The sequence below is a fragment of the Hippoglossus stenolepis genome, chromosome 10 (genome assembly GCF_022539355.2).
Source record: "Hippoglossus stenolepis isolate QCI-W04-F060 chromosome 10, HSTE1.2, whole genome shotgun sequence".
In the NCBI taxonomy this organism is placed as follows: domain Eukaryota; kingdom Metazoa; phylum Chordata; class Actinopteri; order Pleuronectiformes; family Pleuronectidae; genus Hippoglossus; species Hippoglossus stenolepis.
Window position 1 is genome coordinate 2525497 of NC_061492.1, and position 20108 is coordinate 2545604.

The 20108-nt window shown below is 42.2% G+C and overlaps 3 protein-coding genes across 5 annotated transcripts; 1 reads left to right on the top strand and 2 right to left on the bottom strand.

Moving 5' to 3' along the window:
- Positions 1-1487: 1487 nt before the first annotated feature.
- Positions 1488-8291, bottom strand: cdca4 (cell division cycle associated 4). 2 transcript variants are annotated; one of them, XM_035168130.2, is made up of 3 exons: positions 7968-8291; positions 4433-4570; positions 1488-4090 (listed from the first exon to the last, which is right to left on the bottom strand). In XM_035168130.2, the coding sequence occupies exon 3, from the start codon at positions 4079-4081 to the stop codon at positions 3158-3160; it is 924 nt and encodes a 307-aa protein (XP_035024021.1). In that variant the 5' UTR covers positions 4082-4090; positions 4433-4570; positions 7968-8291; the 3' UTR covers positions 1488-3157. The 2 variants fall into 2 exon arrangements, with proteins under 2 accessions (XP_035024021.1, XP_035024020.1); XM_035168129.2 differs by lacking the exon at positions 4433-4570 and having other exon boundaries at positions 7968-8287.
- A 3248-nt stretch (positions 8292-11539) lies between these two features.
- Positions 11540-16607, top strand: LOC118116509 (activator of 90 kDa heat shock protein ATPase homolog 1). Of its 2 annotated transcripts, none has more exons than XM_035168243.2 (9): positions 11540-11808; positions 12726-12916; positions 13180-13262; positions 13356-13473; positions 13725-13816; positions 13932-14060; positions 14538-14639; positions 14761-14812; positions 15563-16607. In XM_035168243.2, exons 1-9 carry the CDS (start codon positions 11729-11731, stop codon positions 15874-15876), a joined length of 1161 nt encoding a protein of 386 aa, XP_035024134.1. In that variant the 5' UTR covers positions 11540-11728; the 3' UTR covers positions 15877-16607. The 2 variants fall into 2 exon arrangements, with proteins under 2 accessions (XP_035024134.1, XP_035024135.1); XM_035168244.2 differs by having other exon boundaries at positions 11545-11808; positions 15597-16607.
- A 60-nt stretch (positions 16608-16667) lies between these two features.
- Positions 16668-20054, bottom strand: LOC118116511 (dr1-associated corepressor). The gene is made up of 6 exons (XM_035168247.2): positions 19907-20054; positions 18908-18980; positions 18222-18315; positions 17745-17861; positions 17499-17583; positions 16668-17046 (listed from the first exon to the last, which is right to left on the bottom strand). Exons 1-6 carry the CDS (start codon positions 19946-19948, stop codon positions 17020-17022), a joined length of 438 nt encoding a protein of 145 aa, XP_035024138.1. The 5' UTR covers positions 19949-20054; the 3' UTR covers positions 16668-17019.
- Between the last annotated feature and the right edge of the window lie 54 nt (positions 20055-20108).

The window sequence follows — 20108 nt, forward strand, 5'->3', positions numbered from 1 at the left end:
AATGTATTATTATATTTCAATATTCCAAGGCCACCTTCATATCCACAGCTATGTCTGCAGTCCCAGATCAGTTGGATTGGAGTTGTCCCTCCAACATGTGAGTGATGTCAAACTCCTGAAAGTGAGTCGTGCCTCGGCTGCAGTGAGACCTTTGTCCTCCTGCTCCCTCACGTGTTGACGCTGGACCGTGAGATTCTGCATTAGATATGCAGAGTCACAATGGATTCAACCGAACGGGACTATTGTCTGTGGGGCTAGTGCGCACAGACAACCTGTTCACAGCAGAGCAACACTAAACCCATTTTAAACATGGTCTTAGTAATGAATGGCCCGGTTCAGGAGAGCAGAGAGAGGCTCTTCATATTCTCAAACATGTTGCAATGAAATAATTTTTCGCATAAACTCTTGTCTGAATCAGTCAAAAAGGTATTTGTGCATAAAATTGTGGCTTACTCTGCATGTTGGCCGGCCGCCTGGTCTTGGTTAGACTATAGTTAAAGATTAATGGCCCCTTAGTGAGTCAGCAAAACGGCAGCCGGAGGGAAAAGACTCGAGAGAGAGAGAGAGAGAGAGAGAGAGAGAGAGAGAGAGAGAGAGAGAGAGAGAGAGAGAGAGAGAGATTGAAGAAGCAGCACCGGTGAAAACAGGGTGAACGTGATGCAGAGGATCCGTGCAGGGTTTGAAAATGTGCACTAGAAACACAACTGTTCCACCATGTGATGTCCCAGTGGGCGTGTTTCTGGACTTCTGACATGTCTGCAAGCGATTCACTCTGAGCTGCATGATAATAAGAACATGCTCTGCTCACAGCACGTGTGTTGTCTGTTTGTCAGAGGACGAACCTGCGTAGAAAACGTGAGTCTTCAGGGTTAATGAGTAGTGACAGGCTGCTGCTCTCGTGGTGCCTTCAGGTGCTTCTCAAAAACTAGAGATCTGAAGTCCACACGACCGTTTGTCACATTCAAAACGAAAACAGTTTGGTTGAAAATAAAATACTCACAAGTAAAATGTTTGAGTACTTCCTTCCCCACTGCTTATTTCCAACTTGTTTACCTGCGAGCTTAAAAGGTGTAGATCTGATTTACAAATCAGATCTACAGTTGTTTCAGGAAAAGAACGCAATTTAAAAAGTTCAGTATATATTTGTGACCCCATTTCTAAAACTGTTCTGCAGGTTTAATACTTTTTAAGTAGGACAGATATGAAGGAATAGTTGGGTCACGAAATAACTCACACTTCCTCTTAACTGAAGATAAGGTGAAGGAGAGAAAACCCTGGAAACACCACCTTCAATAAACATACTTTAGTACGTGCACATTTTGTACGAGAGGTTTTAAGACACTGCAGCAGTAGAAAGGAATCGGCCCGAGTGTTTTAAGACGAGTTAACTCATTGATTTGGGGATTTTGGTGACAAAAGTATATTATCAGCTTCAGCTCTCGAAGCTCACTCACATTAATTGCAGATTAAAATCACACCACACAGTCTATAGTTGCACCTTTTATTATAAAAAATATTTACAAAGATGCTACAATGTTTTTTCCTTAATATAAAAAAATGCATACATTTTACAACGGTAATTAGTCTTTGAAGTTCTAGCTCCCATTCAGACCAGAGTGACATCCTTCAGGAGTGTTGCGGTAAGGTATTAAGCGTGTCGTAATACTGTATTTTATTCAATACATTTTGTTTGCCTGAGTTAATCTCTTCATCACGATAAGGAACAATTTTGAAAAATGCATTTGATTTTCCACATCTTTAGGAGAAAGGCAACTGTTTGCATAAAGGAATTAAAGGACATTTGAGTCGTATACAATCATTTTGAAACACGTATGACAGAGCTGCATAGTGATTTGAATAGAAACCCGGTTGTTGTTATTACTAATAAAAAAAAAAATGTGAGGAATAAATAGGTACTGCATTCAAAGCGGAGGGCGAAATTTGGATAAATATAATTTCATCGGGCCAATGACGTCAATATGGCATGTCTGTACCTAGATATAATAAATACAATAAATAAAACAATAAATTAGATGGGTTAACACAAAGAATTCTTCATTTGTTGTAATTCGAACAAATGAGAGAAAGAAATATGGCTTCTTGATGCAGTTATCACCCGGGGTTTCTCCAAGCGCTTCAGAAAAAAAGCTGCTATTATTATTGTTATTAGATCTGTGAAGAAAAAAAAAAAAGGGCAGGAAACCACCTTTCATTCGTCCTCTGACTCTGACGTCAGCCAGCGTCTGGTTGGCCGGCCGACGGTAAATCCCCTGCCCCGCGTAAAGCTTTAGAGAAAATGAAAGAACAGCGCCTATAAAGTGTGACCACGACACCTGTTGCAGTTGACTTGTTATACCAAACCATGGGAAGACACTGTCTCGAGTCTGGCTACATTAAAATTTTAAAAATCCTGGGAGGGAAAAAAATAATAATATCAAATGATACTTGCAAAATCCCCCAGCTGTATAATGCAAAAAATATATTTCTATATACACATACGTACATATACATATATTCCATTCATAATTGCTCAAATCTTTAGGAAAATATGCATTGATTCATAGATTTGGATTTACAATTTGTTCTGGTTTCTGATGCATGTAGTGTGATGAATTGTTCCTCAGTCCATGTAACAATAAATAGAAATGGACAAAATGGCAGAGAGTACGACCAGAGGGAGGAGCTAGTATGACAGAATGAATGACAGACGTAAACATGGAAAATACGTAAATAAGAATGCATCATGGTATAGGTAATTATCTTTGCCCTCTCACAGGTGTTGCAGAGTTTTGGATTTCATCAACAGAGTAGGAAACTAACTGCGTCGCCCACAGGCCAGGGAGGCTTGTGAATCCCCAAATTTATTGATTTCACCCTCAGCTCCTCAAGCGCCAATTGTTTTTGTTTTTTTGTTCAGTAAAAGACGAAGGCCCCAACCCGCAGCTGCCGACTTGTCTAAGTGGCCGTCAGAGGAGACTGACTACGTCTCCAACAGCCGGTCCCCCATTCTACTTGGCTTGCTGTTAATTTCCCAATTTGTCCCAAAACCCCCAACAAAGTCTGTGTGTAACAACACCACATACAGAACATGCACGTGTAATGTGCATAGTCTGTTAAGAGTCTGTGGGATCAGTACAGGCCGGAGGAATGTTCGGTTTCAGGATCCCACTATGATCTCCATGATGTGGTCCAGTTCGTTCAGGTCTGACCTGCAGCTCGAGCTGGAGCTCAGGGCCGTGGGCCCGTGAGAGGAAAGGCTCTCCAGCAGATCGTAAGGCCCCATCTTGGGGGAGCTCTGCATGCCTGTCAGCACCGTATCGAGGTCATAGTAGGACGGGTCCACATCGGAAAACAGTTCCTCGAGTGCGGGGTCAGGGGGCGGCGCCGGGTGCTTGATCTCAAAAGTCCCAAAAACCTGCTCCCCTGTCCTGGAGTCTGCGTTCAGGGTGTCCCGGTCCCCCTCCTCTCCCTCCGACACACACTCCTCGCTGTCCTCCTCCTCGTCCTCCTCGCACTCACCATCGTCGTCTTCCTCCTCCCAGCAGGGCCCCATGCCAAAGGGTCCGGCCAGGTAAGAGGCCGAGGACAGCTGAGGGGAGACTGGCGACAAGGTGGACATGGTGACCTCTGTCTCCACGTCTCCCTCCATCACCACCTCCTCGGCGTGGTAGCCCTCCTCGAGACCAACCACCGAGAAGGGCTTGGGGCTCTGGCCGGCCTGAGCTGCTGCGTCAGTCTGCCGGCACAACACCTCTGTGGCCACCAGGCGGTCGGCGGGACACTGGGCAGCTGCCAGGGCCTGGGTCATTATCTGCCAGGTGCCGTCCTGGGTCATCTCTTCCTGGATTTGCCGCACCGTGTTGGCGATGAGCACCGAGCGGCACAGGTTTGGCTCCACCAGCATGTGGCAGAGCTGCAGCTTGATCAGCGACATGTCAAGCAGCGACTGCCGCTGCAGGCTGTACGAGGACGTCAACGTCCGAACCGCTGCTGCAGATGATGCCGCCTGGCTCTGGTCGGCGCTGGAGACTGGCTCCTCCCCGGGGTCGGAGAACTTGCGCTTGGTGCCCTTTGGGAACATGTTGTCTCTCTGATGATGTGAGGAGACAGAAACACAGTCAGACACACAACCACGACACTCAGCGACAAATTGATCACACTGAAAAACACATTAATGCCTAATGTACTGAATTTTCACTAGCTAGGGTCAGAGTGAAAGAAATAAGTACCATGTAATTAATAATGTAAATGTGTGATGTAATGAGGCTATGTGGTGTGATATTTGTGTATGGACGTGAGGGAGCTAGCTCTACAATCTGCTCAACAGCAGCTGTGACTGTATAAATAAGCTCTACAGGTTTTAACTCTTTGTAAACTACAGTAAACAGTACATTGTTTGTTGTAGTTGTTTTTTGCTTAAAGTTTGCTATACCTTTCCTGTTGAGAGGCACAGGCAATAGCAATGCAGCTTGGTCCCGGCTGCAACGCTTCAAGTACTTTTGTACGAGCGACAAGCAGCTTTTGTTCAGCACCAGTTCTGCCCATTTTAGGCCAGTCTGAAGCAAGACTCCTGCTGGGCGGAACAACCACACTTTTAACAGACCACTGAGCCACCGAAAATAGCATGGTTACCAACTAAATACGGACGCTGCATCAAAGTAAGCACAGACCAGAGAGACCTTTGTCAGAAAACAAAAAAACAGCACTCAAGTTACATGATCAGTGCACTCACTCTCTCCACTGCCACCTGTGATCAAGAAAATCAAAAAGAGATCCTAATCAATAAAGTGCTTTTAAGGGGGTAAAGGGGAAAATATGAAAAATAAATAGCATTCAAAACATTCACAATACATTGTACCACCGTGAACCGCTAATATGTACAAGGGACATCAGGCTTCCAGGTCTACACACACACACTCACACACCAAGCTTCAAAAACTAGTAGAACGAGATTTTCACTTTCTCTTCACTGAGGAGGGGAAGAAAAGCGGAGTCAACTTCCTTGTTACACACCACTTCGAACACACAGATGTCTTACAGGAACACAACAACACTCGTGCTAGCGGTAAAGCCCTCGGACTCCCAAAATAAATGGGATGCAAGTGAAACTGGGCGACGGGGCTCTGAACGGCAGCCTGTGGCATTTAATTTTCCATCAGACAGAAAAATAGCGTGCAGTGTCCGGCTGCGTCTCCTCAGTGTAAAACCTGTGGGCCGGGCAGTCAACGTGAGGGACTCCACTTTCTTTCGCTGATAAATTTGAAAGACAAATCACAAAAAGTGTCATCAAAAGGTACAATGAAAATATCTGTCACACATGTTGGACTCTAAAGCATCTGGGTTTACAAAGTAGAAAATAAATAAAGAGTTGTTAACAGTTTCACAAAAAACCATCCAAACGTCTGTGGAAACCAGGAAGAAGCTAAATACACTCGACACTGAGGTTATTGTCACAAATCATCTGCAAACCAACAAGGAAGAATTTGTTTTTCTTTAAATTTTAATCTCATGACACCAGACAAAACGAATGCCAATAAATCGAAAGCATGTTAAAATTAACACATTTAAGAGTTTATGGCCAGAAAACAACACCATATTCTTAAACATTTACACAACATAATCAAACGTGAAATCAAAAAGTGATTTCTAATCATTAGGAACAAACTAGACACTAGAGTTGTTTCTCTGAATGAGAGAGAAGGATTAAATTACTGTCTTCACCTGACTGATCAGATGATTTGACTAAATCAGCAGCACATTTTCAACAAGTCACAATCCATACCAAATCGAGAGAGGAGAATCTAACGGACACTTGGGAGTCGGGAGGTCTTTGAGTCCCCGCTTGCATAGAATTACATTTCCTGACAGTGGACAGAATAGGAAAAAAAATAGAAGTCATTTATGAAGGTGCCCGGACATCTAAAATACAAAGAGTGAGAGAACAATTGAAAATGGACATGTGTCGTCTTCTTGTGTTGTGCATGTGGTGCTGGCCCCTGTCAAGTAAGAGTCACACTAGAGAGCACTATCTCCCTAAAGGAAAAACAACTTGTAAAAAGTGTGATATGAAAGCAGCAGGAAGAGCGACATCCTGAGAGAAAACACACTGCACACAGAAGAGAAAACAGTTTGTGGACATGAGATTTGTTTGACAGGTATATTGATCAATGCTTCTGAACACCCCCCCCCCCCGATATTTCAGCATTCTGGGGTTAAATCTCAAAAACTGGAAATTACTTCTAAATACCATAAATCGACAGAGTATTGGCCAGTGTTTTTAAATTATCTTTATTGTAAGAAATAAGACTCAAAATGGCTTTTTATTTGGATCGCTGCCATCAAACATCTGTAGGAGACGAGTGTTACATCATACAACTCACACACGCTGCTTTCCAGACAGTGGAGATCTGCTAGAGATACTCCAACTATGTGGAAGGACATTAATATCCAAAAATCACACGGATACTGCTTCTTTACTCTGTTTATCAATCCTTACATGTGTTTTTCTTGTTTTTTTAATACAAAATATTAAGGGAAAACTGTCAAATGTGATAAAGTTCCAGCCTCTAACACGAGACGAGTTGTTGCTTCTCTGTGTGTTTCACTTTTACGTTTCATGTATTTATCATTAACAACTGAATCTTTGTGGGTGTCTTGACAGAAGACATCTGAGTGCATCACTTTGATCCCTGGGACGTCCCCATGAATCATGGACATTTAACAGACTAACGTGTAATCAACAGAATTATTTGCACGTCGATCAATAAGGAAAAGGATAAAAAAAAAAAAATGACAAGCGTTAGTTGCAGCTCTGTATTTCGCAACGAATTAAGAATAATTTGCAGCAAATTCCCAAAACTGATGGAGACATTAAAATGAACAAAATGTCAATAACAAAACACCAATAACCTGAAATAACAACAAAACCAGAAAGTGTAGGAAAAACCCCCCCATTAGACATTACAAACTTTAATTGTACTTTTCTGTGTATATATACAACTTGTACTATTCAAGCTCCAGACGCTGAATTGTAGTGACTGAAGTTTCCTGCTCATTAAACTCATCCTTCATCTGAACCTCACTTTGCTGCTGTGTCCTCGGCAGGGAACTAAAAAACTTCAGATATCAGGAAATGAGGGATCGAGTGTGAGAAGAGGAAGAGGAAGAGGAAGCTGGTTGAGTTCTCACACACACACACAACCAGATGTTCCACTGATAAAGGAGTGAATACAGATGTTCATGTGTGAATATGTCGGATCCAGAGTTGGGATTTGAACCGAACACTTGTCCTGTTCCATGCTAGGAGCCTCGCTTTACGTCAATGGCTGCTAGCATGACCCATCCCCCACTGCACTGAAAACCAGCACTTCCACAGCTAGCCGGGCTAAATTAACAATTCAGCCCAAAAACACGGCGGCTCGGACAAACCCGAGTCCTCCCTCCGGTACCGACGTGTGTGTGCGGTGGGCGGTGTGGCCGGGGGAGTGTGGCCGGGGCCCGGGGAGGCTCGGCCCGGGGCTGCTGGCCGTGACTGCCGCATGCTTTGTCTTTTCAGCATCGGAGCCACCGAGCGACAATGAGGCCATTTTGCGCTAGTAGCTAACAGCTAGCCGGCTAGCTAGGCTACGAGCCGCCGCTGGCTAACCGGGCTGAACGTGCTCCCTGAAACGGGGAAATCGGCGCCTCGGCGGGGCGAGCAAACGTCTGGCAGCCGGTTCACTTCGGTTATTTCCTCCCGCTCCGCTCGCTTGTTAAAAACACCACATGCTAACAGGCTAATTAGCCCAAAGAAGCGCCCTCCCACCTCCTCCTCCACCGCCACCCATCCTCCGCGGTCCTTCCTCCCTTCGAGCCTAAAAACAAGAGTTTTCGCCGCGGCTCGTCTCCGTAAGTTCCCCCGAAAAACAACAGCCCGCCGCCCGCGGGAGGAGCGGCCGCCGGCGGACGTGTCGTGTGGCCGCACTCACCTCGTGTTTTGCGTTATTCGGGTCCCGTCTCGCTCATAGGATCGACGGCAGGGAAAGCGGAGATCAGGTTCAGATGAGATCATTCATGCCACGGCTCCAGAAACTGAAGTGGCTGCTGTGTCCTGCTGCTGCTGCGGAGCGGACGGCAGGAGGGACGGCTCTGAGGGGGGAGGGGAGCCGACACCAGCAGCCATATGCCCGGGATTCCTCCCTAATGATTCCTGCCTGCTCCGCGCACATCCGACGGACAAGTGGAAACCTGCGGTCCGCTCGGCGAACACAGAGAAAATGGCTGAAATCATTACGGATGTTACAGAGTATTTGTAACATGGGGCACGTGTACTTTTACACACACACAAAAAATCTTCACTATTTCTTACAGAACATTTACTTTTAACACTGTATATTTCTACACTGTAATAATACTTCTTTATACAATTTAAATAATAAAGTACAATAATCCTACAATTACCTCAAAAGTATGCTTTAGTACAGTGAGTTACTTTGGATTGTACTACACTTATTCAAGTAATTTACTTTGGTATTTCCTTTTTATGATACTTCTCACTTCAACTATTTGCATTACTACTACTAAAGAGTATTTCTTCAGCTAAAGGCACATTACATTTTTACTCCAATTTATGTAAAAATAGAATTAGAACAATAAAAATTAGTACTTTTTGTACAAGTAATAATACTACTACACTATAGAAATACTCAGTTAGAATACTTTATGTTATATGCTATTACACTACAAGTGGTAGTTGAAGAAGTACCCAGGTCTTTATTAGTAATGGTCGAAAACGTGTGCAGTTACATAACATTTAAGTACTCAAGTACCTTACAAGTTGAGTATAGTACTTATATAAGTTTACGTAGTAGGCTAAGTACCACACAAGTACTCTGCTGAGGCAGCCTTTGAGGTAATTGTACTTGACTTGAGTATTTCGATTTTATACTATACTTTATACTACTTTATAGCATACTAAACTATACTATACTTTAATACTATATACTTCTACTCTTTTACATGTATTTAATATTCAATAGTTACATGCTCCTTGTTTTTCTTGATGAAGATTAAATCACTGGTTCCAAACTGTTTTTGTATAAGTAGTAATAACAATGTGTATAAATACTTTGTTTCAAGTATTATATTGAAAATTAGTATCAGATTTCTTTATAATTTTCATATGTTGAAGCAATAGTGGAAGAAGTACCGTGTTCTACTGGCAGTAGAAGTGTGAATTAGCATAAAATTGAAATACTCAAGTGTATTACAAGTTTCATTATTGTACATAATTATAGTACTTGAAAAGAAGTTAACTTAGTGAGTTCAATCACTCACAGTACTGTACTTAAGCAGACCTTTGCAGTAATTGTGCTTTACTTTAGAACATCATTTTTTAAATATAATTTCTTATAATACACTTCAAACCTAGTACATTTATCCAGTTATACATAAGTCACATGCTCCTTCCCACATTAAGATTACTCCTCTGAACTACTTTGTAAAAGTGGTAATACTACAGTGTATAAGAATACATTTTTAAAAAGAGTGGTGCTGGAATTATTGATCCTTTACATCAGTATAACAGTACACTACAACAGTTGTGGAAGAAGTACTCAGGTTTTTAACTTCAATTAATGACTACTACTACTACTACTACCAATAATAATAACAATAATAATAATAATACACCAATCATAATAAACAAGTGAATGTGTTTTATGCATCATTGTAGGATTATGTATTTTAGGTGTTGGTTAAATTATGTTTATGCCCCTTTATGTTTGTAAATTGCAGTTGAAATAATGAATCAGTAAATACTGTTAATCAAGGCCTTCTGTATCAGTCGTCTTATTTCTCTCTAACACCACGACCCCCCCACACAGCACTCTTCACTCTGACTGCTGTGATTATCAGTAATTATCAGTGCTGGTGATGGTAATTACCTCTGTCACGGAGGTTTTTGTTTTCAGTCCCGGTAATTAATCTAATCAGCCCTCCTATTAATGATTTATTTCAAACATAACAACCGATTGAAAAATTTGTTGGAAAACAAAAAAAGAGCTCATTAGTCTTCACTGTTGTGAAATCCAACGGGTTCCGTAATTATGCTTGACACCAGCCCTGCAGGGGGCGCTGTTTAGGGTCAGATATTTGATTTCACTCAGTTTAAATTATCAAAATGATATCGAGCACGTTTTATCCATCACAGGTAACTTAAGTTAGTTTTATTGACAAACTGAAACACAATCCTCCCTGACCAGTACCAGGGATTAATGACATGATCCCAAAGTTTTTTAACAGTGTATTTTACCTTGAGCCCTTCAAATTGATTGATTGATTGATTGGATGACTGATTGATTTATTGATTGATTGATTGATTGATTAATCATATGTCTGTGATAAGAACTACTTAAAATGAAAAAAGAATGTATTTAAATAAAATGTATTTGACGTGTACTTTGACTTTTTTTTATTCAAGTCTCATCTGCTAACATGGAGGAGGTGGGGTTTCTGGAATGTACTGCAGCCTTCAAGGTACTTTTTAGATGTCATCATTGTTCTTACTAAAATGAATGTATCTGAAATAACAACACCTCTCTAACTTTCTTACCTTTGTTATTGAACATACACATAATACTCACAGAGAGGGTTAGGGGTTACCGACCTGTAACATTTCCCATATTCTTTTTTATTTGGACAGTCTAGATTCATCTGAAGGTTGACATGATAATCCTAATGGGTAAATATCATAGTCTCTCTCACTCTGATCCCGCGAAGGTCATCCATGCTTTTATTTCATGTTGTTCAGATGATTGTAGTTCATTGTATTCAGGGGTGAGCCAAAAATAAATGTCACGCCCTCAGCTGGTTCAGAGCGCAGCTGCTCGGCTTTTAACAAACGCTGGAAGACAAGATCATGTCAGGCCCGTTTTAGCCTCTCTTCCCTGGTTAGCTGCTAGTTTTAGAATTGATTTTAAGGTTTTACTGATGACTTTTAAAGCACTTCAGCTCCCAGCTACATTTCTGAACTGCTGCTCAGGAGCCTCAGATCCTAGTCAGGGCCGTGCTGACTGTCCCTAGGTCCCGGCTCAAGGCTAATGGTGATTTGACATCTTTTAAATCACTTCTCAAAACATCTTGTTGGGGGTCTTATTTGTTGTTATATTGTTCTTTATTTATTTTTTTAAATAATTGACAGATTATATTTGAATCTGTCCTGTAAAGCACTTTGTAACGTTTTGAAAAGTGCTGTATAAAGTTAGTTTTTTAAAAAGAAAACAGGTAAATAAGGGCTTTGCAGCACTTTTCTTAATATGCATGTGTTGTAACCTTTTTGCAGCGCATGTCATCAAATTGATAAAGTAGTTTTCTTAATTTTCAGTGCGCTGAGAACTCTCGGCTTACGGAATTATTATTCTTATTTTCCTTGTTATTCGTATTTTTCTAATTATCCTTTCAAGCCTTTATACTCGGTCTGTGATTAAAGCCACAGACTGCGAGCCCGCTTCAAAGGACTTCCGGTTTGACGCGGAACCTTTCTTCGGCAGAGGAAAGAGGACATTTTCTCCCCCTTCCACAAGGTTCCGGTTCCAGCACTTTCTGCGCACGGCCTACTAACGCGGGAGCACCGCCCCATAGCGCCCGCAGCCACCGGAGGCTTCTAGAAACAACGTGCACCGGGACACTCACCGGCGAACTCACCGGCTCCCTGCTCCGTTACTGTTCAAAGCGTCGCTGACCGGGCTCGATGGCGAAGTGGGGAGAAGGGGACCCTCGCTGGATCGTGGAGGAAAGAGCCGATGCTACTAATGTCAACAACTGGCACTGGTGAGATGTGATGAGAGGACACCGACTGCTAGCTAGCAGGCTAATGCTAACACACACACACACACACACACACTGAGCTGGTTTTATTCTCACACTGCAGCTGCTGTTGCCTCCAACTCGTCCCGCTGCTCAGACCTGATGGTGTCACCACCTCCTCAGCGTCACACGTTCGATACCCGTGAATCAAAGCGCCTCGGTGGAAGCTGTTAGCCGCGATTAGCTCACCGTAGCATCCCTTTCAAGTTAGCTTCGCGTGTGGCTAGCTGCTTTAGCTTCTTGTGCATGCACCGAGGCGGTGGAGCCTTCGGTCGTGAGTTCAGGACACAACAGACGTGTCTGTGCCTCACGCAACACGTGTGTTCGTGTGTCACCACGTGTGGAACGAGCCTCGTGTTGATGTCAGTAGGTTTTCATATAGAATGTGTGGAGAACACGTGAGGAAGCCCCATGCACAACGTGACTGGCGGGTTCTGACTCGCAGCTCGCGGGATGCGATCAACTATTTTACTGCTTCAATAGTTTGAACAGTTCTAAGACTCATCTGCAAATGAGTCATGATGTTTGTTTCAGTGACTGAAGCAAAACGGGCTGGATAAGATATAATTTATTCATTTTGATTTACATAAGTTTATTTCATTCATTAAAAGCAAACGCATAATTTCAAATGTTGAATGAAGACAACTACATCATCCTGATGTGGTTCATTCATTACATTTGATGTAATGTCCAACATTGTGTAGTTTCACCTTAAGTATCATATCTACGTGCACAGCATTAAACTGAATGGAGATGAAGTGAGACTGACAGCTAATCAACATGATTCACCTTTTAAAGAAGGAAAGAAAGCTGTGTTTGTGCTGTTTACCTGTTTGGATCTGTGTGTGTTCATCACTGTGAATCTCTGCCGGACTTTTCAGGACCGAACGAGATGCAACAAACTGGTCGTCGGACAAGTTAAAATCGCTGCTCCTGGGTCTGAGCGTGGAGAACGACGAGGGGATGTGCGAGGTGACCGAGGTCAGCAAGGTGGAGGGCGAGGCCTCGATCAACAACCGCAAAGGGAAACTCATCTTCTTCTACGAGTGGAACCTGAAAGCTACTTGGACTGGTGAGGGCGCTGGTTCCTGTTAGGATGTTCAGTTTGAGTCATGAAGTGGATCGTTATTCTAACAATGGAAGGAAACTAACCTCATCACCCGTCTACTGCAGTTGGTCGTGTCTTTATATCTCACTTTTTAAAATGCATCAGTGGCTCGTACAGGAAAGCAGCGGATCCAAAACATGCGTCTTCACATCTTTGTCGCGCTCGGTATGAAATAAAAAGAAGCAGCTTTGATTCTGTGCTGACGCTTCTTCCCTTTGTTTCACCAGGAGAGTCGAAGTCAGGAGTCAAATATAAAGGAGCGATTGAAGTTCCCAACCTGTCGGATGAAAACGACATGGAGGATCTGGATGTGAGTTCCACAGCATTGTGTGTGTGCAGTGACTGACTGACAGCGGGGGTGTGCGCACCGTGTGCTGATGCTTGTCATGTGACCTTTGTCCAGATTTCTGTGTCGTTGAACAAAGACGAGCCCGACACGCCTCTGACCAACCTGATGAAAACAAACGGAGCTGAGAAGATCCGTGAAGTCCTGGGAAGCTACGTGGGTTTCTTAAAAACCGGTGAGTGAAATCAGACGTGGAGTTTTGCTTCCATCTTTAAAATTCATGTGATGTTTGTATAAACTTGTAATTAATGATTGGAAAAGTCAGTGATCATTGATATTGGTCTTGATAACCCTGTATTTTCACATTATCATCTTTTTTCATTGTGATATAAAGTTTTATAATTAAACTCTTTGTATTTGATTGAAGTTGAGTTGATGGAGACGAACTTGCTGTGAAGCTGAAGTGTTTATCTCCTGTTATTACAGAGTTCACACAGGGGATGATCCTGCCGACAGCCAACGGAGTGACCAAGCTGCAGACCACGTCCCAGTCTAAAGCCAAGCTGAACAAAACTCAGGTTCGTGCCGAAACAAAAGACAAACAAACAAGTGTAACAGAAACCTCGTGGTGTTTTACAGTCTGTGGTGCTGCAGATCTTCACCTGACCTTTTACTTCTGGTTCCGTCAAACAGATTTCCTCCTCGAGCGGCACAGCTGCCCCAGTCAACACCGGCGTCAAGATCCCCACCTGTAAATTCAGCATGAGAGAAAAGTTCCTCACGTCTCCACCGGACCTCTACAGGGTCTTCCTCCACCAGGAGGTGAGCGTCACCTGCGAGTCCTCAGGCTGCAGCCATGCTTTAAAACTAAAACTAACCTCCATCCACACCAGCCTCTTAGCTCCACATCAGAAGTAATACTAACACCTGAAAGCATGAAACACAGCCCCCCCCCCCAGTTTTCAGACTGAAACAAGGTCAGCTGGTTCAAAAACTTCTGTTTCAGGAGCTTGAAAACTCCTCTAGTGTGGACAGCAGGTGTAACCATAGCAACAGGGATGAGTTTTTAAAACTAGTATATAGTGATGTGGATGTAGCCTCAGTTTCTCCTCCTGCACTGGTTCAGTTTTCAACAAATGTTCACTTCATTCTCTCGGACAATGAAAGAAGTTAACGGATACAAATCTGAAAGTTACACAAACTCAACACGGATCTGATTTGACTTCCTCCGACCAGCAGCTGTTTGATTTCAGCCGTGTGATTACATGTGTGTGTGATTACATGTGTGTGTGCTCACAGATGGTCCAGGCGTTCACACACGCTCCAGCCTCCGTGGACGGAGAGAAGGGAGGAAAGTTCCGTCTGCTAGAAGGAAACGTGTTCGGTGAATTCACGCAGCTGGTGAGAACAAACGTCCACTTCTAAACATGAGAATAAAGAGGATTAGTCAGTGTCACAGATCATTTAATTAAGAAGCTTTTTATTTCATATTGGTTGACTTGAAAATGTGTTTTGCCACCAGGTCCCTGATGAGAAAATAGTCATGAAGTGGAGGTATAACAACTGGCCCTCTGGTATGTTCACTCTGTTTTATATTTAGGAGACTTTTTCTAATGCAATCACTGTTTTCTCTCTTTTATTTAAACAAACAGAACTTAATGAATATTTAATAAGTGACTAATGCTTAATTAAGCAATTAATCATTTTACTGACCATTTCAATTTGCAGGTTTTATTTGCTTTGGTTATCTTTGATATTCTTATTTATAATTTGGATATTTTGGGAGTCTTTGACAGAATATATATTTTAATCGTACTAATCCAGTGAATGTTCTGAACGGGCTGTTCTTTTCTCTTGTGGTGACGCTTGTGGCAGCTTTTCTTTCTGAAACAGTCGAAGTGACCTGCAGTAATTGAGCCGCTGCAAATAAAGAGCTGCTCAGTGAAGCTCACTCAGTATTTAATGTCCAAATCAAACCAAATTCAACTCTTACTTCCTCTTGCCCGTAGCAATACACATGAGAAGTGAGAAGCTGATAAGATAAAGACAGATTATTATTAGTAGACAGACGCGTTGAGGCAATTTTTGAAATATTATTTGCACATTTTATATATTTGACAATGATTCTACAATTTTAAAATAAGAAATGACCTCGACTGCTGAGTCATGAATCAGTGTTCTGTAACAAAAATAAAAACTTTGAATCAACTGAAATAAAAAATGTTTCCTGTCTCAGTGCCGAGGTTTTTAATAGATTCTATTTATGTTGTATTTGATATTTAACGTCCTTGGCTGCTTATTAATAGTCTTTACCACAACGTTAGTCACTGACGGTGGAGTGACTGGTTTTCTCCACAGAGCATTACGCCACAATCACGATGACCTTCTTGGACCGGAGCAGCGAGACGGAGCTGAAGGTGGATTGTCGAGGCGTCCCGGACAACGAGGAGGAGCGGACGAAAGAGGGCTGGAAGAGATACTACTTCGAAGCTATCAAACAGACTTTTGGCTACGGAGCGCGGCTCTTCTGAAGACGGTCGGCTGTTTGTCTTCTGTCCTCGTGTCCTCAAACCTCTTGATTCTCTCTGGCACCAGGCGTCCCATTTTAAAGTCGAGCAAACGAAAGAGACGGAGCTAAGGTGAGACCAAACGCGTGTCGCCTGTCTGTGAGTGTAGATGTTTTTAATTTCTGAACTTATTTAAATTTAGGGTTTTTCGTTTCCCTCTTCAGTATTTGGGTCAGTTCGTCATAGGAGTGTAAATGGACTGTGCCTTTGGATTGAAAATGATTTGAATAAAGCAAAGAAGAATTTATTGAACCACTAATGCAAATTGGCCTCCACTTCTATAAATATGTAATTATCGCAAGAGTGACAAATTAAATGTTTTTTTCTTTTATTTGAAGTAAAAAAAAACAACAAAAAAATGTTGCTTTGAAAATGAACTTATTTTACTCTTTAAGTGTAACTGTAGTGAAGATGCTTTCAGCCACGATGCATGTTAGACGGAGGAATCACCGCCGGATCTGAGCCGTACTCGTCAAGTCCGTCACCTCTAGATCAGTACTGTACTTTCTGTTATTTCATTCACGCCTGATTTCATGCACGTTGTCGTCAGTCTGTGATCGGAGCAGCTTGGTCCTTCAGCAGGAAATTCAAATGTTAAAAGTGTCAGAACATCCACAGTTTCGGTTCCTTATGCAGCAGGTAGCTAGCGTAGCAACTAAAGAGACGTTTCACTTTATTTGGCATCAAAATGTACATTTCCATTTTATAAAATGCTTTTAGTACGAAGTGCATCTATTTATTCCTCATTTCATCCGATCATGATGTAAAAAGATTCGTTTCTGGGAATAAACCGACTCCTGTATGTTTGTTTTTATTTATGTGAGCACATCTTTTAACTTCTCATTAAATCTGTTCAATCAGGAAAAGTTGAAATGAAGTTATTTATTTAGACTTTTTTTTTTTTTTACATTTCATCTTCAAACGTTTCCTGCCTTTTTTAAAACATTAATTTACAAGCGCTTTAAAAATCAAACGCTCAAAATGGAAACCACAAGAGGGCGCTATACAGCTAAACAAGCACTTTGCCTAGTGTCGCTGCAGGTCACATGTTTGCATCTTCCACAACTGGAAAACAATAAGATAAGTAAAGAAGAAAAAAATATCTCAATATGATCAATCACATGAAAATATCAAACATAAATAACTTAAATATTTTATACCCAAAAAAATAACGTTAATGTTGACGTCAACAGCTTCCTCTTGTTTTCTCACAGTCATAAACAGATGTAGAGCTCCGACTCCTGCAAGAGGAGGAGGAGGAGGTCAGTCACAGTCCATAAATAATAATACATTTTGTTTGAACGGTGCTTTTAGAGGAAAAGGATTGAAAGATTACAAAGAATGACTAAAAGATAAAAACATGTCGCACATTGAAAGCTGTTGTGAAGAGGTGAGTTTTGAGAAGGGATTTAAAAGTCTGTGCACTGACGGACTGGGGGAGAGAATATAATAATGATAATAAAATATAAAACACAAACATTGAAGTTAAACAACATGACTTTTCTTTGATGCTCAGAAAGTAAAAATAGTGTTTTCTGGAGTGTAATGAACATTTTAGCCTCATGGGGGCGCCACACACAAACAACCTAATGCTGAAGTGTTTGATCTGTGATCTTATATTAATGTAAAAAGATAAAACATCTTATTGTTTGGTTTGTGTGTGTGTGGGGGGGGGGACAATGAGGATACGTACACTGGAGCTGGAGTCGAGGCTCCTTCTCGTCACCGTGTCGACCACATCCGGCTTTTTCTTAACAGAAAGTTCACTTTGTTTGGTCCTGGAAACAATAAGAATAAAATGGTTTAACAGAAAATCATGTTGATAATAATTCTCAACTAATTGATAATTGATTAGTAATTAAAAGCTGCAGATGAATCAATAATGAAAATAATTATCAGTTAATATGATAAAGCTTTATCCCCAGTGTCCAGTCTCTACCTGTATAACGGCCACATGCTCAGGCCTCTGTTGTCCCTCTGAGCCGTCGTAGACGTCGCTTGCTCCGCCAGCTCCTTCAGGAAGTGGAAGAGCTTCTCTGACTCGATGCACTGCTTCCTGAAAAATAACATCATGTTCTTCATATACACACGACTCAAGTTCCATATTCTGAAAAAACAGATGCTGCTCCTGATTCTTACTACAAACTAAAATAAAAGACAGAAGTAAGTTAATTCATTTGTAGATTGTAAGAAATGTTGATTCTGTTGATTTTGGGTTTTGTGACAATCCAGTCAGCACAGCTGCAAGGGCAGAGCAGAAACACACAGGAACAGTCAGTCAGTGTATATATGTAAACACTGCATGAGGTGAAGTAAACTCACGGAGCTGCAGGGGACGGAGCTTCGTCTTGTGCTCAGCTGCACATGATAATAAACAGGCACAGCAGTGTGACGGTGGAGCAGCGGACGTACTCACATGTGAGCCACAGACACCACGGTGCTGTGCTTGGACTGAGTTATCAGACAGGTCTTGGTCAACAGGGACTTCAGGAACATCTCCAACGCCCGAGCTGATCTCTGAGGTTCAGGACGCCACCGCTGCACGACTGAGGCCACACACACACACACACACACACACACACACCACACCACAGGGTCACACCACACAACAGATTCTATCGCCTGCAGGGACGTTTTTACCGTTTTTGGTGCTAAGGCAGATTAAACAGCAGATCCAGGACTTTTACTATATTTTATGGAAAATAAGTAATTTAGGTTATCAGACCACTTCATGTTTTCTTCTATATTTTTACTATAAAAATGCGTTTTATTAAATTGCTGATTGTGAGGTCTTTCTTTTAATTTAAGTCTCATTTAAGATGTTGTATTTTACTGAGTGAGGACGGAACTTTCACTGCTTCACAGAGCGACAAAAACTGGGAAAAAGAAGAGTTAGTGAGACTTTTAGTTGCCAATAATAATTCCTCACAAATGTTTAACTGTAAAATATGAAAACAAACAAGTAGACTAATAATCGTACATTCAGCAAACCGTTCAGAATAAGCTTTGATTGGGTTTATATTGAATATTAGAAGATGTTGCACGCCGACTACAACTCCCAGCATGCCTAGAGGTGCTGAACCTGCAGGTCTGAAAGGATACAGATGATCACGGGAACCGCCGACGCAATCCTCCCCACCTCTGTGTCCTTCTGCATGATCTTCTTGATGCGACTCTGCGACAAATAACAAAAACACAGATTCTCACACCCACCTTAAAAACAAGTTAAGATGCTGCATTTGTGTGCTCCTCGTAAACTCCTGAACTCTGTTTGAATTGTCTCATTTAGTTTGTTCCTAACTGAGTGAAACGACCCAGAAGGAATTCAGCAGCCGCCATAACAAGAGCTGTTTGAATTCTCTAAATAAAGTTTTATTCTCCTGACATGATCCATAGATCCTCCTCCTAAATAATTACAAATATAAAAGTTACTTCAATCCCCCTGATTGGAGAATGCACACAAAGATTAATCCTCTCCACTTATTTAAGGTTTTCTCCACATATACTCCTCACATTATTATATTATTTCCACATGTCAGTCCTGTTTGTTATTTCCTGTGAGTAGCTGATGGTTAAATGTTCCCTCAGGACGTGTGCTTGTGTTCTGACTCTTCTCTGAGGAGCCGGACTCAACGTGTCGGACCTCCAGCTGTGAACAGATTCATAAAGTGAAGCTATTATTACTAATCAGTCCATTTTGCCTGATTTTAATATGAACGCATGAAGCTGGAGGAGATGATGAACATGACGAGACAGAAGTTAAGTATAAAAGACTTCAGATCACTTCTCTTCAACGCTGGAGGTAACAACACGAGCAGCATCAGTGAATCTGTGACAAACACCGAACCTCCCTCCGCTGCTGATGTGGATTCACCTCATTGACTCAATAAAGTAAAAGACTGTCTCCACCACCACTGACATGTTTTTACTTTGCTTTGTCTGGTCAACAATCAAGACTTCCCACTGTCCCTGAACGCAGCATGAGCTCCCTCACTCGGTGCTAGCGTCAGTTAGCATGTTAGCATGTAGCCGGTTAGCATGTAGCCGGTTAGCTCCGGCGGTTTTCTTCCGCTGTAACGCAGGAAGGAAACAAACACTCACCGGGGGGAATCGAACGTTGTACTTCCGCTTGTGTCCGGGCATCTCGGTCGCTTCAGTCCGAACCGGACCATCGCATTTCTCATGTTTTCACCGAGAAGCTCCGCGGAGGCCATTTGTTTACCTGCGGCAGGAAGACACGTGACGAGGGGTGACACCTGAGGTCAAGGCCCGTGACCCCCGACGTGACCCCGTGACCCCGGGA